Source organism: Amphiprion ocellaris, chromosome 16 (assembly GCF_022539595.1).
Source record: "Amphiprion ocellaris isolate individual 3 ecotype Okinawa chromosome 16, ASM2253959v1, whole genome shotgun sequence".
NCBI classification, from domain to species: domain Eukaryota; kingdom Metazoa; phylum Chordata; class Actinopteri; family Pomacentridae; genus Amphiprion; species Amphiprion ocellaris.
Genome location: NC_072781.1, coordinates 740,750 through 753,986, shown reverse-complemented (window position 1 = coordinate 753,986; position 13,237 = coordinate 740,750). Strand labels below are relative to the sequence as shown.

At 37.5% G+C, this 13,237-nt stretch overlaps 1 protein-coding gene across 1 annotated transcript in view; it reads right to left on the bottom strand.

The window, feature by feature from the left end:
* The window catches only part of anapc1 (anaphase promoting complex subunit 1), a 79,493-nt gene that overhangs the window by 30,673 nt on the left and 35,583 nt on the right, over positions 1-13,237 (bottom strand). Inside the window, exons 25-35 of the mRNA XM_055018545.1 lie at positions 11,355-11,433; positions 10,639-10,675; positions 10,261-10,334; positions 9,589-9,761; positions 6,721-6,807; positions 6,395-6,534; positions 6,091-6,209; positions 4,844-4,974; positions 3,937-4,077; positions 373-525; positions 178-259 (exon numbers count right to left, since the gene is read on the bottom strand). Coding sequence (XP_054874520.1) covers positions 178-259; positions 373-525; positions 3,937-4,077; positions 4,844-4,974; positions 6,091-6,209; positions 6,395-6,534; positions 6,721-6,807; positions 9,589-9,761; positions 10,261-10,334; positions 10,639-10,675; positions 11,355-11,433 — 1,216 coding nt within the window. The remainder of the gene's footprint in view (positions 1-177; positions 260-372; positions 526-3,936; positions 4,078-4,843; positions 4,975-6,090; positions 6,210-6,394; positions 6,535-6,720; positions 6,808-9,588; positions 9,762-10,260; positions 10,335-10,638; positions 10,676-11,354; positions 11,434-13,237) is intronic.

Below are 13,237 nucleotides of genomic sequence, written 5' to 3'. Positions count from 1 at the left end.
ATACTGGTATATTTTACAAGGCTTTCTGCATTAACCTCTGACCATTAGTAGGATTCTTATTAGGACTTTGGATTAAAAGTTTGAGTATCGTTGTTTTGAACCTCTAGTTAATCCAGGTTTTGTCTGAAAATGTCTCATTGTGTTATCAGTCTTTCAGGCAAACACAATCAAACACACCTATTTCAGACAGCAGGACTTCAGCGTTGTGTCTGTGTCCTGTTCCCTGGTACACCAACCCGATACCAATTACAGCAGCAACCTGCACAACAAACACAGACACAGTTGGATGCTTATTTATTTGTGGAAATCATTGCAGTTTATTTTCTATCTACCTATCTAAGACGGCGTCTTAGGCTATGTGTGGACTCTTACCTGAACATTGTGCGGCACGTCCAGCTCAGTGGAGGTTGGAGGAAGCAGGGCGGGGATGTGGATACTAAGCAGGCGGGTGATCGACATGTCCATGGTGCCCAGTTTGGCTGAAGACACGCCCAGTAGGAGCCCAATACTGGTCATCTCATGGCCCTGACAGCGACAGGGACACAGATGGTTAATTTCACAACAGAAACAGCAGTGGGTTCGTGGCGTCAAGGAGAAACTCAGCAGTTGTTACTGATTAGAATAGCAACTTCCTATTATTAATTTCCTTAAAACAATGCTCAGTTTAAGGAAAATGCATACATTAATTACTTGGGACCATGTTACATGATGTGTGTCCCTGTGTACTAAACACCTGCTGCAGCAGAACAAATGACTTCCAGTGGAATCAGCTCCAACTGTGACTTTAGTATCCGAGGAGTCAATCAGATTTCACGTCGGTTCACCACAAATGACGGCTTTCATTAGACCCCTACATGTTTTACCACAAACCGCAGGAAATAGGTCAACTATACATGGAAATTCTGAGTGTGAAATACATGTTGGACATTTTTGCTCTACGTCAAAATTAAAAGATTCAAGTTCTTATCAGTTTTATAAAGGATGTTGATGATCAGTCATCTATGGGCTAAAATCAGTTGAATCAAATAAAATGACTGATTCACTGGCATTTAGCCATTAAATACATTTCCAAATTGATCAGTAAACTCGAAATCACATTTTTTTATAAACATAAACCTGAACATGTATGAAGAAAAGCTACAGATATTCAAGAATTGACTAAATAGCAAAGTGTCGAAGGGAATAAAGTGACATTCCAGCGAAAGTAGTTTCATTTCTCTGCAGGATTTACTGAAAAATGAATTAATATTGTATAAAAAATTCTTTAAAATGAGCAGATTCAAAGACACACAGATATCCTAAAGTCAAAATAAAGAAGAAAAGAACCAAATAAGACTGATTGTGTTTGTTTGCAAAAGGCTGCAGCAATGAGGGTAACACACTAAGGTGAGGGACACACACACACACACACACACTCCTCCACATTCTCTTTAAAACCACAGCCATATACATAATTCTGCTGAAATGATCCCGAGTCTGTCAGGGCGATTTCTGTTCTAGAGCGAGAATAGAAACTTAGAGAAAACCACCGGCTACAAACAGGCTTCACTGTCAGACACGTTCACTGCTTTCATTCAGACTGGAGGCTGACAGCTGCACACAACTGGATTTTTACTCTCAGCTCTCCACTGTTGCTGCAGTTGTCTTTGCATAGAGAATAAATATGTGATGAGGTGGAGCAGTTAGGGGATTGTGACTATTTTGTTTATTTTAAAGTTTATCATTTTAACTACAAATAATAAATATATATATTAGTGGTGGGATGCAATTTAAAAAACTTAATCTAATTAATTACAGGCTTTGTAATTAATTAATCGCGATAATCGGAATTTTGTCAAATAGCAATATTTGACACAACAAAGTTTTTTAGTTCAAATAAATTTTAGTTGATGACTGAATCGATGAATAGACATATATGTGAACTTAAACAGCAAAAATGTTTGTTTCATTTCTATTTATCTGCATTTTTCATCTGTCTACTACATTCACAGATTACTGCAAATCTAAAGTGCAATTATAGCGATTATAATCAACATTTTAAGACTTTTTGTAAACTCAGGCACGTTCAATGTCTTGAAAAGTGGTCTATTATGGGATGGTTACACTGTTTGTCAGTACCAGGACTGTTGTAGTTATGGTATGGTGTGTCGGCCTGGAGCTCATTTGCATAAAGTAGTTTCATTCATGCAAATGTGGCGTCGGGAACAGAGGTTTGACGCATCGTGAAACTTTCGTCAAACATCTAAACTAGCCGTCATTGAACAGAAACGAGGACAGATTCAGCAGCTTATTTCTCGCCTCAAATGCTTTCAGAAATACTTTTTGCTGAACAGTTTTCTTATTAAAAGAGAATGTTTGTGACACAGCCGCCATGTTGGTCCGACGTTTCTGTGCTGAGTGCATCCTGTGCATTTTCTTCGCGGCAGGCAAACAGATTTTAGGTTTATTACCGCCACCTACTGGGCTGGAGTTTTCAGTGTTACCGGTGTGCCAGAAATAAGGGAACCGAGAAAGGGGCGATTAAACACATTATTTTTCTAAACATGTTATTTTTTTCTGTAATTAATTAATTAATCATACAAGATAAGTTACATTTAGACTGATCAGCTACAACATTATGAACACTGAAAGATGAAGAGAATAACATCGATCATTTTGTTATAATGCAATGCTCTGCTGGGAAACCTTGAGTCCTGACATTCATGTGGATGTTTGACATGTACCACCCACCTAAACATTGCAGATCAAGCAGCCCTCCCACCACCTATTCCCCCCAGCAACAGCAGTCCTTGATGCCAGGTTCCACCCTCAGCAGGACAATGCACCCCGACATGTTGCAAAAACTGCTCAGCAGTGGTCCACCTAAAGAGTTCACTCGGGTTCCACACTCCCCAAATCCAGACGTTACTGAGCATCTGTGGGATGGTCCAGGATAAACCTGATCTAGGTAGGTCCCACCCTGCAACCCACAGGACATCCTCAGAGGTCCTGGTTCCACTGGATCAGAGGAGTTTTAGCAGCATAAAGGAGACCAACACAATATTAGGCAGGTGGTCATGATGTTATGCCTGACTGGTGAAGATATATTAATAAATGTGAAGTCAACACATAAGAGCATAAAGAGGTATTTTGGCCAACTTTAAAATCAAAACATCAAATGTGTTCTGGTCAAAAACATAACTAGATAAATTTTGGATCTTACAAGTTAAGGCACATAATAAAAATCTGGATCTTGTGGAGAACATCTAGCAGCACGGATGGCAAAGTTGTGTTGGATTTTCTTCAAATTTTCAATATTTTAGAGTCTTGCGCACATCTTTCCACTGCATTTATGTAGGCATGACTACAGTCATCATCAACTGCAGCTTGAATTCACATTCTGAATCAAAGTGGGAGGTGAAAATGCATCAACTTTGAAGCCAGTGGTGTGGATACTCGGAATGGATTTGGCGCTGCGGTTTCTTTATCTTTAACCATATCTTTTCGCTGACTTTTTAATCGAGCAAAAAATAAGATCTGGCTTTCGGCATCCTGTTGTTTTTCTCACCAGAAAGTGGGAAGGACTCGTCTCGTGTCGAGGTTCTCAGAGGACAGAGTTTCACTTTGACTGGCTGCTGGGCTCTGATGCAAGTTTACATCTCTCACTTACACTCATTTAGAGAAGAGTATGTGTGGGTGTGTGCGTGTGCAGGTTAATGAGGGTAAATGGGTGTATCTTTGCATAAACTGTATTTAAGTTCATGTTTGTTTTTCTTTCCTGTCATTGTGAGTTGGGTGTGTGTTTACTGTACCCAGAATCTACTGTAAACTGAGCATTCAGGTATCAAATATATCCAACAATCTGCATCTGTAGCTTTATAAACAGCACTTTGGTTTTCTTTGTGTTGTTAAACTCAAAGTGTAGAAGAAATACTGCAGTAGTCTCCACACATGTACCTTGGTGAGGTAGTCGTGTATGTTGAGCGTGGCCAGCTTGGTGAGGTGTCCATTGAGCCCCAGGGCCATAAGGAAGCCTGCATACTCATTTGCCAGCTCTGGGCTTTTTGGCTTGTTGTAAGCGATCCAGGCCGAGTCCACCTTAGAAACACAAAAGGAAAGTCATGTTTATTTGTACAAGACAAAGAAGGTTTGTTTACTGCAGAGGAGTGAGAAAGTTTACAATGTAAGCTTGAACAACTTTCTATTGGTTTGTCTGAGTATTTTCAGATTTTGCACTGAATCCCAAAGCTGATGTCCACATTTTCAGGAAATCTTTGAGCATTTTTTGGTGGAAAAAAAGAAATGTTAAAAATGTTTGTTAAGAACATTCACAAAAAATCAATCAAGATCCAGTGAATTTTGCTGGATTTTGGTTGATTTTTATGTCAATGTTCTTAAAGAAAATATTACAAGTTTTACTGATATATATGGAATGACTAAAAATATTTTTACTCATTTTTTGAAAATATTTACAACAATTTTCTTGCCAAATTTGGGGGATTTTTCTTAAAATAAAACTTTTAAGGGAAACTTTTAAGGAATTATGAAATTTTCTTCCTGAAGGTTTTGCAAATTCTCAAAAATTTGGGGAATTTTTTGCTGAATTTTTGGATTTTTTTCAGACAAAGAAACAATATTTTTTGGGTGCCCATAAGTGAAGATAACAGGAGGGTTAAAGAATAGCCAAAGTTACACCGCTATCAGAGCCGAAGCTGTAAGAACAGACAGAACCATCAGATTTTCAACTTTCTGAAGAAATTTGACTGACAGACAGTAAAACCCACAAAAAATGTTCCTTTGTAGTACTGCATAAAAGAACAGAGGGGCTGATGAGGAAGTAGTGCAGCTCTGGTTTTAGACTGACCTTCGAAGCAGGGGCTATTTTAAGTCCAGCAGCTACTCCATTATGGAAACTGGGCCAACTGGTCATGTTGGGAGGAACATCAATGTTCCCGCTGTTCAGATCCACCATAGTGTTCCTGGGAGGGGCGCGACCTGGGGCAGAAAAATAGAACAACATAAAATAATTCTCAAATACATACAGTTATCAAATAGTTCATACCTTTAACCTAAAGAACATTGTTTTTCCGATAAAACAAACACAATTTTACAGGATATACAAAACACGATGGGCATTGAGAGTTGGGTTTTTCCCTTCTAGTTTGCTGATGATTTTGTGAAGTCTTGTTTCCGCTAGAGGAGAGATAAAGCGCATTGTGATAGTTTCTATTATCACACAAATTGATTTTATCTTGTTGTTACATTAACCACGTCCAAATTCTACTTTCAGCTTACCCCGGAGGATTCATGGAATTTTCTCTGTCTCGCTCTGTGGAATAGACTTTTTAAAATGTCAGAGTATTCCAAAAATGCCCTGATTTTCACCAAGTAATTGAGTGTGTTTTCTGAAGCATGCAAGAGGCTGTGTGACATAAATTTCTTTTTCTCCTCAAGTTTGTAAGAGTCCATGCAGACAGTAGTGGTAACACGTGGAATACGTAGATACAACCTCCTTTAACCTTCCTGCTGTCTTCATTTATGGGCACCAAAAAATATTGTTTCCTTGTCTGAAAAAAATGCAAAAATTATGCAAAAAAATTCCCCAAATTTCTGAAAATTTGCAAAACCTTCAGGAAGAAAATTCCAATATTTCCTTGAATGTTTTAGGAAAAAAAAATCCCCCAAATTTGGCAAGAAAATTCTTGTAAACATTTTCAAAAAATGAGTAAAAATCTTCCAAAAAAATCCTAAAAATATCTAAAGTGATTCCATATATATCAGTAAAACTTCTAATATTTTCTTTTGGATTTTGGTTGATTTTTTTTTGTGAATGTTTTTAAGAAACATTTTTAACATTTCTTTTTTCCACCAAAAATGTTCAAAAATCTCCTAAAAATGTTGAAAATGTGGACATCAGAAGTTTCACTGTGAATTTTTTTTTTTCCCCCCACATTTTCAAACTTTAAAACGGGTCAATTTTGAACCAGAGGACGACACAAGGGTTAAACAGGCTATAGAGGACTGAAAAAGCAGTAGAATAAGAACCACCACATGTCTGTGGTGTCGGCAGCTGTGTGTATAACTAAAGCCTTATGTTTCATTCATGTTTACCTGTGAGGTTGAGTTTGGGGACAGGTAAAGGTTCAGTCGGGACAGGGTGATAGGAGAAGAGAGTGAAGAGGCCCCTGCCGACCGGGAGAGCCATGGTCCTCTGACACAACTGAAGGAGTCTAAGGAAAATACACAGACATGGACAGAAAATTAACCCAACAGAAACAGCACAGACTCAAAAAAAAGACAGAACTGACAAGAAGTAAATGCCAATCATTTTCAAACTGTAACACTGAAATAAGGGGAAACTATGAAAAATGAAAAAGGCAACAGAGCCTTTTGAGATCAGACGTGTTTTACTCACTTATTCTCTTTCTCCTCGATGTATTCGTGGTCAGAAACCTCTGGGAGCTGTACCACACTGACCCGAACAGGCCTGGAGCTCTGCAGCAGCCTCCTGACCTCCTGAACCCTCAGATCCTGACTCCAGATCAGTCCTGTGACCTGGTGAGCAGAGAGGAGGCATGAATTTTACATTTTCTCTAAGGAATCCCTGTGGAGGTACGCTTGAGCAAGGTGTTGTAGCAAAAAGAGCCTCGAAAACTATCGACACTTTGCAACAAGCACGGTTAGAAAAGATTATTTCTCAATTCAATAATGCAAAAAAAATATGTTTTATGATGCTGATACCTCTTGAATTATGTCTGACATCCCATCTTCCTCCTCATCTGCTTCTGTGGTTGGAGGAGGCTCCAGAGACAGACCTGAGAGTACGGACTGGAGGCACATCCAAATAAAACACATATGAACACAGCCAGAGTAAAAGCTGCCAACAATATACACTGTACAAACACTATAACTGAAACCTGAGTAACTGATGCTATATTTAAACAACCTTACAAGGTGAATATTCATATATAACACCGATTAGAGGGGTACAAATAAAAGCTACTCTCACAAAAATATAAACAGTAAAAAAAGAGACTTTTGGGTTAATTGTATAATCAATAATCATTAGAATGCTTTGAAACAGTTTTATTTTTATCGACACATGTTGGTTGTTCTCAGCCTCAATGTGAAGATTTCAACTAATTTTTCACACACATTAGCTCATTAGGCTCAGCCATCACATACAATTAGTGTTTGCTTTTAGCTCATTCACAGCAATTTGCCTAATTTAACAATTAGCCACATATGGATGTGTACAATCCATCCACTTTACTGGTCACAAACGGGCAGTCAGTGAGTTGAAAACCAGCAGACAGATTGAATTTGTAAACCTTCTGAAAGTCTGAGTCCAACGTGTTCAACAAGTGTTCGGTAAACTGCTCATGTTGTATCCATTACTGGAAGTTTTGTTGTTCCAGCACGAGTACATCCATGGCTGAGGTCCGTCATGTTGTCCGTCAGGTCAAAATAGACATCCATACGGGCATTGTGGGTAATTTTAGCCAACACTAACAGTATGCCGTGGCTGAGCACTGCAAAAACTCAAAATCTTACCAAGTCTATTTGTCTTATTTTATTTCATCACACTCGATTTAATATAAATTCTCTTAACAAGAGACATTTCAGCAGATGGAGGGACTTGTTTTAAGACAATGCATCTTAAATATCTTGTTAACACAAACAATCTTGAAATTATCTTGTTTTGAGTTGAATTTTACAAGAAAACTCTAAATAAGTTTAACCCTCGTGTCGTCCTGCGGGTCAAAATTGACCCATTTTGAAGTTTGACAATTTGGAAAAAAATATATTTTCACAGTGAAACTTCTGATATCCACATTTTCAACATTTTTGGGAAATCTTTGAACGTTTTTTGGTGGAAATAAAGAAATGTTAAAAATGTTTAAGAACAACAGACAAGGAAACAATATTTTTTGGTGCCTGTAAATGAGGACAACAGGAGGGTTAATACATCTCAAATTAGGAGGTTACATGAAAGCGAAAATCTATTTTTGAGTGAAAAACTACTATTTTTTTTTAGTCTGTCTGGCTTATTTTAAGACACCTAAGCTTGACAATCCTAGTAAAATAGAGTTTAAAATAAGTTTTCCCAGTTAATTTTAAGATCTCAATATTCTAAATATCATATCTTATTTCTAGAAATCTTACCAAGACATTTTTCACTTGTTCTATTGGCAGATTTTTTCACTTATTTCAAGGTACAAGTTCCTTGAAATAAGTTTTTTTTTTCTTGTTTTGAGAGGAGCATTTTTTTCCAGTGAGTGTAATTAGCCATAGTGTAGGAAAATCTGTTTAAATCTTGACTTTGAGGATGTGATGAACCAGCCCTTCCTCCACCTCTCCTCTGCCTGTATTTGCAATACACGGACATGAATCCACACCAAAAATTCAGTGCCTTCATGCCATTTATAGTACATTTTTGCAGGAGTTTCTGCCATTTGTTGCCCTAAAATGAATGAAAATTTACATTTAAACCTCAGCCATGAAGTTCACATGACCTCCAGGGCAGATGTTTTTCTTTTTAATGGTTTTTATGAGATATTATTGACTCAAGTAGCAAGTTGGCAGCAAATATCAATGGTAGAAGAGACGATACGTCTGAAGACCTATACAGGCACTAAATCCTCTCAAGTCCTCCTTATTTTCTCTGCAAAGATTTTCAAGCACAAGAAAAGAGACCCAAACTTGAGTCTAATTTACGATGTCCGTAGCATTTTTGAAGGCTTGTGCAAAATTGATTTAAAGACTTAATAGTCATTTTTAAGGACAATCATGGCCTTGTGAATCCTGACATATATTTCTGTGATTTTCAGATACTGGTACAGACTCTTAATCAATATTCAAACTTTATTTAAATCATAACGTATACATATGTCTGTAACCTGTTAAATTGTGCTGCTGCCTGTCTTGGCCAGGACAGTCTTGTAAAATGGCTTCTTAATCTCACTGACGATTTCCCTGGTTAAATAAAGGTTTAACCCTCCTGTTGTCATCATTTACGGGCACTAAAAAATGTTATTTCCTTGTCTGAAAAAAATCCAAAAATTCTGAAAAAAAATTCCACAAATTTCTGAAAATTTGCAAAACCTTCTGGAAGAAAATTCCAATAATTCCTGAAAAGTTTCCCTCAAAAGTTTTATTCTAAAAAAAATCCCCCACATTTGGCAAGAAAATTCTTGTAAACATTTTCAAAAAATGAGTATAAATCTTCCAAAAAAAAATTCTAAAACTTCTAATATTTTCTTTAAGAACATTCGCAAAAAAAATCAACCAAAATCCAGCGAAATTTGCTGGATTTTGGTTGATTTTTCGGTGAATGTTCTTAAGAAACATTTTTAACATTTCAAAGATTCATTCAAAGATTTCCCAAAAAATGTTGACAATGTGGACATCAGAAGTTTCACTGTGAAAATCTATTTTTTTTCCACATTTTCAAACTTTAAAACGGGTCAATTTTGACCCGCAGGACGACACGAGGGTTAAACATGTATTTTGCATCAGTTAAAGACTTCTTAAGATGAACCTTTCTGGAACTCTGTTAGTAAACATGCTCATTTTACTACTCATTTCAAAAGCTTATTTCCCACTCACCGCCTTGGCCAGGGTCATCTTGTGGGCTTGTCTGGTCAGATCCTGTCGGCCAATCAGCAGACAGACCTCCTCTGACCAATCAGAACACGGCTGCTCCCGGCACCGATAGATGGCCTCTCTAATCGGCAATGCCACACCAAAGGGGACCGACTCCAAGTCCTTCAGGGTGAAACCTGAGCCAGTGGAAACACAGGAATGAGTGTTTTTGACAGTTTACACAAGAATCAGTGTCCTAAGAGACTCAGCTTTTTTTTTTAAAGCTCTTTAGAGCTTTAAAACAAAAGCATCATAACAGGTGGATATGCTTTAAAAGTTCATCCAAGAGCAATTAAGAAATATTGCTTTTTTCCGACCGCGTTATATTTCATGGAGGGATTTATGGTATTCCCACCACTGTTTAATGTTGTATATAAATGGTTTATTCACTGAAATACACTTCAGATGTTGTAAACTGTCGTATGTTTTATTGTGCACCTAAGCTTTTTGAAAAGTGCCCAGATACAAACTAAATCTTTGTCCAGACATGTGATGTGGCTGGCATAGACTGCGGTTACGACGGAAAGGTGTGAATGTGTAAATCTGCATTACTCTGAATTAGTGTGGTGCTAGAAAAGAGGATATGGGTATCAATAGGTCTTGTGTAAAATAGAAAAAAAGACCTGTTTCTCTTACCTTGTGAGGTCAGCCAGACCACCAGCTGCTCAGACAGACTCTCGTTGGAAAATTTCACCTTCACACTGCTCTGTCTAGAATGAGTATACAAGAATATTAGTGAGATAAAAGATTACTGCTGGAATTTAATAAATAGAGAAAAACTGGAGTAACAGAATATAACAGAAAGAAACTTGCAGCATTTTTGAAAATGCCCTCTTAATTTAATTACAAAATGTTTTGCAGGTTGATCATGATTTACTGAATCCTGCATTCCTTTTAAAAACAGAAGAGGATTAAAAAAGGCTGAAGCCATTTCCCCACGTTCTTTTAGCTGCTTTTAAACAACAAAAACTCCAGTCGTGAGGCTCTTTCTTTCCTCCAGTGAGGTTAAATTACCTTCTGAAATGCAGTTCATTGGCACTAGACTTCTGGCCTGAAAGAGGTGAGAATGAGAAAGAGAGAGAAAGACATGAGCCAAGGCATATCAGGGGGAAAGAGGTCAATGGTTTCATTATTTTGCACTCTTATTTGTGAGATCTCCCATCATGCTGATCACATGTTGACAAATCGGGAAAGGAACTGTGCAGCTCTTGACTGTATTAAAGCATTTTCAAATCTGCACTGACTGGCTGCTAAAATCTGTCACCAAAAAGAATGAGCACGAAAACTGGGGGTTAAGTGAAGGTGACATTTCGTGCCTGATGAGTGGAGGGCTGTAGTTTATGTGAGACGGCCTCTGTTGTTGTTTGGTTTTGCTCTGTCACTGAAAAATGACAAAAAACAGTCACTCTGGAAGCTCTCGCATCGCCCACAAAGTCGATGTCTAATTCTGCATCAGTGGGAAAAAGGGCTGGTCAAATACCTGCAGCGACTGCTGTCACCTCAGCGCTGTATCGGGATTTTGTTGAAGCAAAAACAAAGGAAATCAGGTGACACACAGACCTGCGTCACTCGCCTTTCATTCTGTGTTTCTGGGCCCTGAAGCAGCAAACTAAGGGACTGGCAGGTAATAAGGGCCAGTTGTCAATAAATGCACACACAAACAAACCCACACAGTCCAGGAAGCAGTAAAACAGAAGTAAAACGATCTTTGAGGCCAGTCACAAACATACCTGCAGAGAGCTTGACCAGGTACTTTGATACATCTGACGAAGTCGCATTTTCATCTCCGAGGATGTAAAGAGCATAACTCTGTGAAGAAGAAAAAATACGGAGAAAAAGAGGATGGATATTAAAAAACAGGAATTATTTGTACAGCACACATTAAATCTTGCAGTAACCACTTACATCAAAACATTAACATCTCTAGAAATATGCCAAAAACATCCTTTTATAGTCGTACTTCACCTTATTTGATCAGTGTTTCTGATGCAGGTTCAAAAACTAATGCTGAGTCCGAGTGTGTGAAAATGGAAAATATTATTTGCATTTTTCTGTTTTTACTTCCAAAATGCTGACAGCTAAACCTAATTAACCTTCCTGTTGTCTTCATTTACGGGCACCAAAAGACATTGTTTCCTTGTCTGAAAAAAATTCAGCAAAAAAATTCCACAAATTTCTGAAAATTTGCAAAACCTTCAGGAAGAAAATTCCAATAATTTCTTAAAAGTTTTATTTAAAAAAAAAAAAAAAAAATCCCCCAAATTTGGCAAGAAAATTCTTGTAAATATTTTCAAAAAATGAGCAAAAATCTTCCAAAAAAATCCTAAAAATATCTAAAGTGATTCCATATATATATCAGTAAAACTCACAAAAAAAATGTAATCAAAATCCAGTGAAATTCACTGGATTTTGGTTGGTTTTTATGTGAATGTTCATAAGAAACATTTTTAACATTTCTTTTTTCCAGCAAAAAATGTTCAAAGATTTCCCAGAAATGTTGAAAATGTGGACATCAGAAGTTTCACTGTGAAAATCTATTTTTTTCCCACATTTTCAAACTTTAAACTGGGTCAATTTTGATCCGCAGGACGACACGAGGGTTAAAGACATGTAAGATATCTGACAAAGGAAGCGGATGTGAAGACAGATTTTTCTGACATTTCAGGAGAGGATGAACTAAATGCCTGCAGGGCACAGATGGACTGAAGATCTCAGCTGAGTAGAAGCAATATTCAGCTCAGGAGGGATTTGGAATCATAGGGAGGTCAAGCAGAGCGCTGACTGAGTGGACATTTCTACTGTAATAGCATAACTTCTCCTGCAGATACAGACAGACATTACATCCATCACAATAAAACCAGGATAGTGGAAGAAGAAAGTGTATGAGCGTCAAAACAAAGCATATAACCTAAGCATGCACATGTACACATACAACTGTGTGAAGGTGCATTGGTTTGTATTCGCATCAGTCTGTCTAGTACTAGCACAGTGTGGTTGAGGTGAATTTGGGTCAGTGCTGCCAATTCTGCAGAGCGAGGCAGGGCAGGGTGAAGAAGTGACGGCTGCGGCGGCTTAAACTGCAAATGTATGCGTGTGGATATGTGACACTTGCAGACTAAATCCTGTCGTTGGTGCTGAACATTTGAGGTTTACTTTTAGGTTTTGCACCGTATTACAATGGGAATAATTAGCGACACCTGCTGACCAGTGACACAAATAACTGAAAAAAATTGCTGAAAATCTGTAGAGAGAAAGCAAGTGAAGAGAAAGTAAAAAAAAAAAAAAAAAACTGCATTAACTTCTTAGATATACACAGCAGTAAGAATATTGCAGGTTGTAGGTATTGTTCCAAGATAATATATTACTTGTTGAGTAATGATAAAACATCTGAAAGGTACTTGAATGGTATATTTACTTAAAGAAACTACAAACTATGGTCTAAAAAGTGACACATGTTGGCAAAGCAACTTCCCTGAACACTGAATTTCGCCATATTTGTGTTCAAAAGAGGGATATTCTGTATTTAAAAAGATATATGATGACAATGAGCTTCATCAAGATCATATCAACGTTTTTAAGATCTTCAAAAAATGTGTAAGACTTCCCACATATT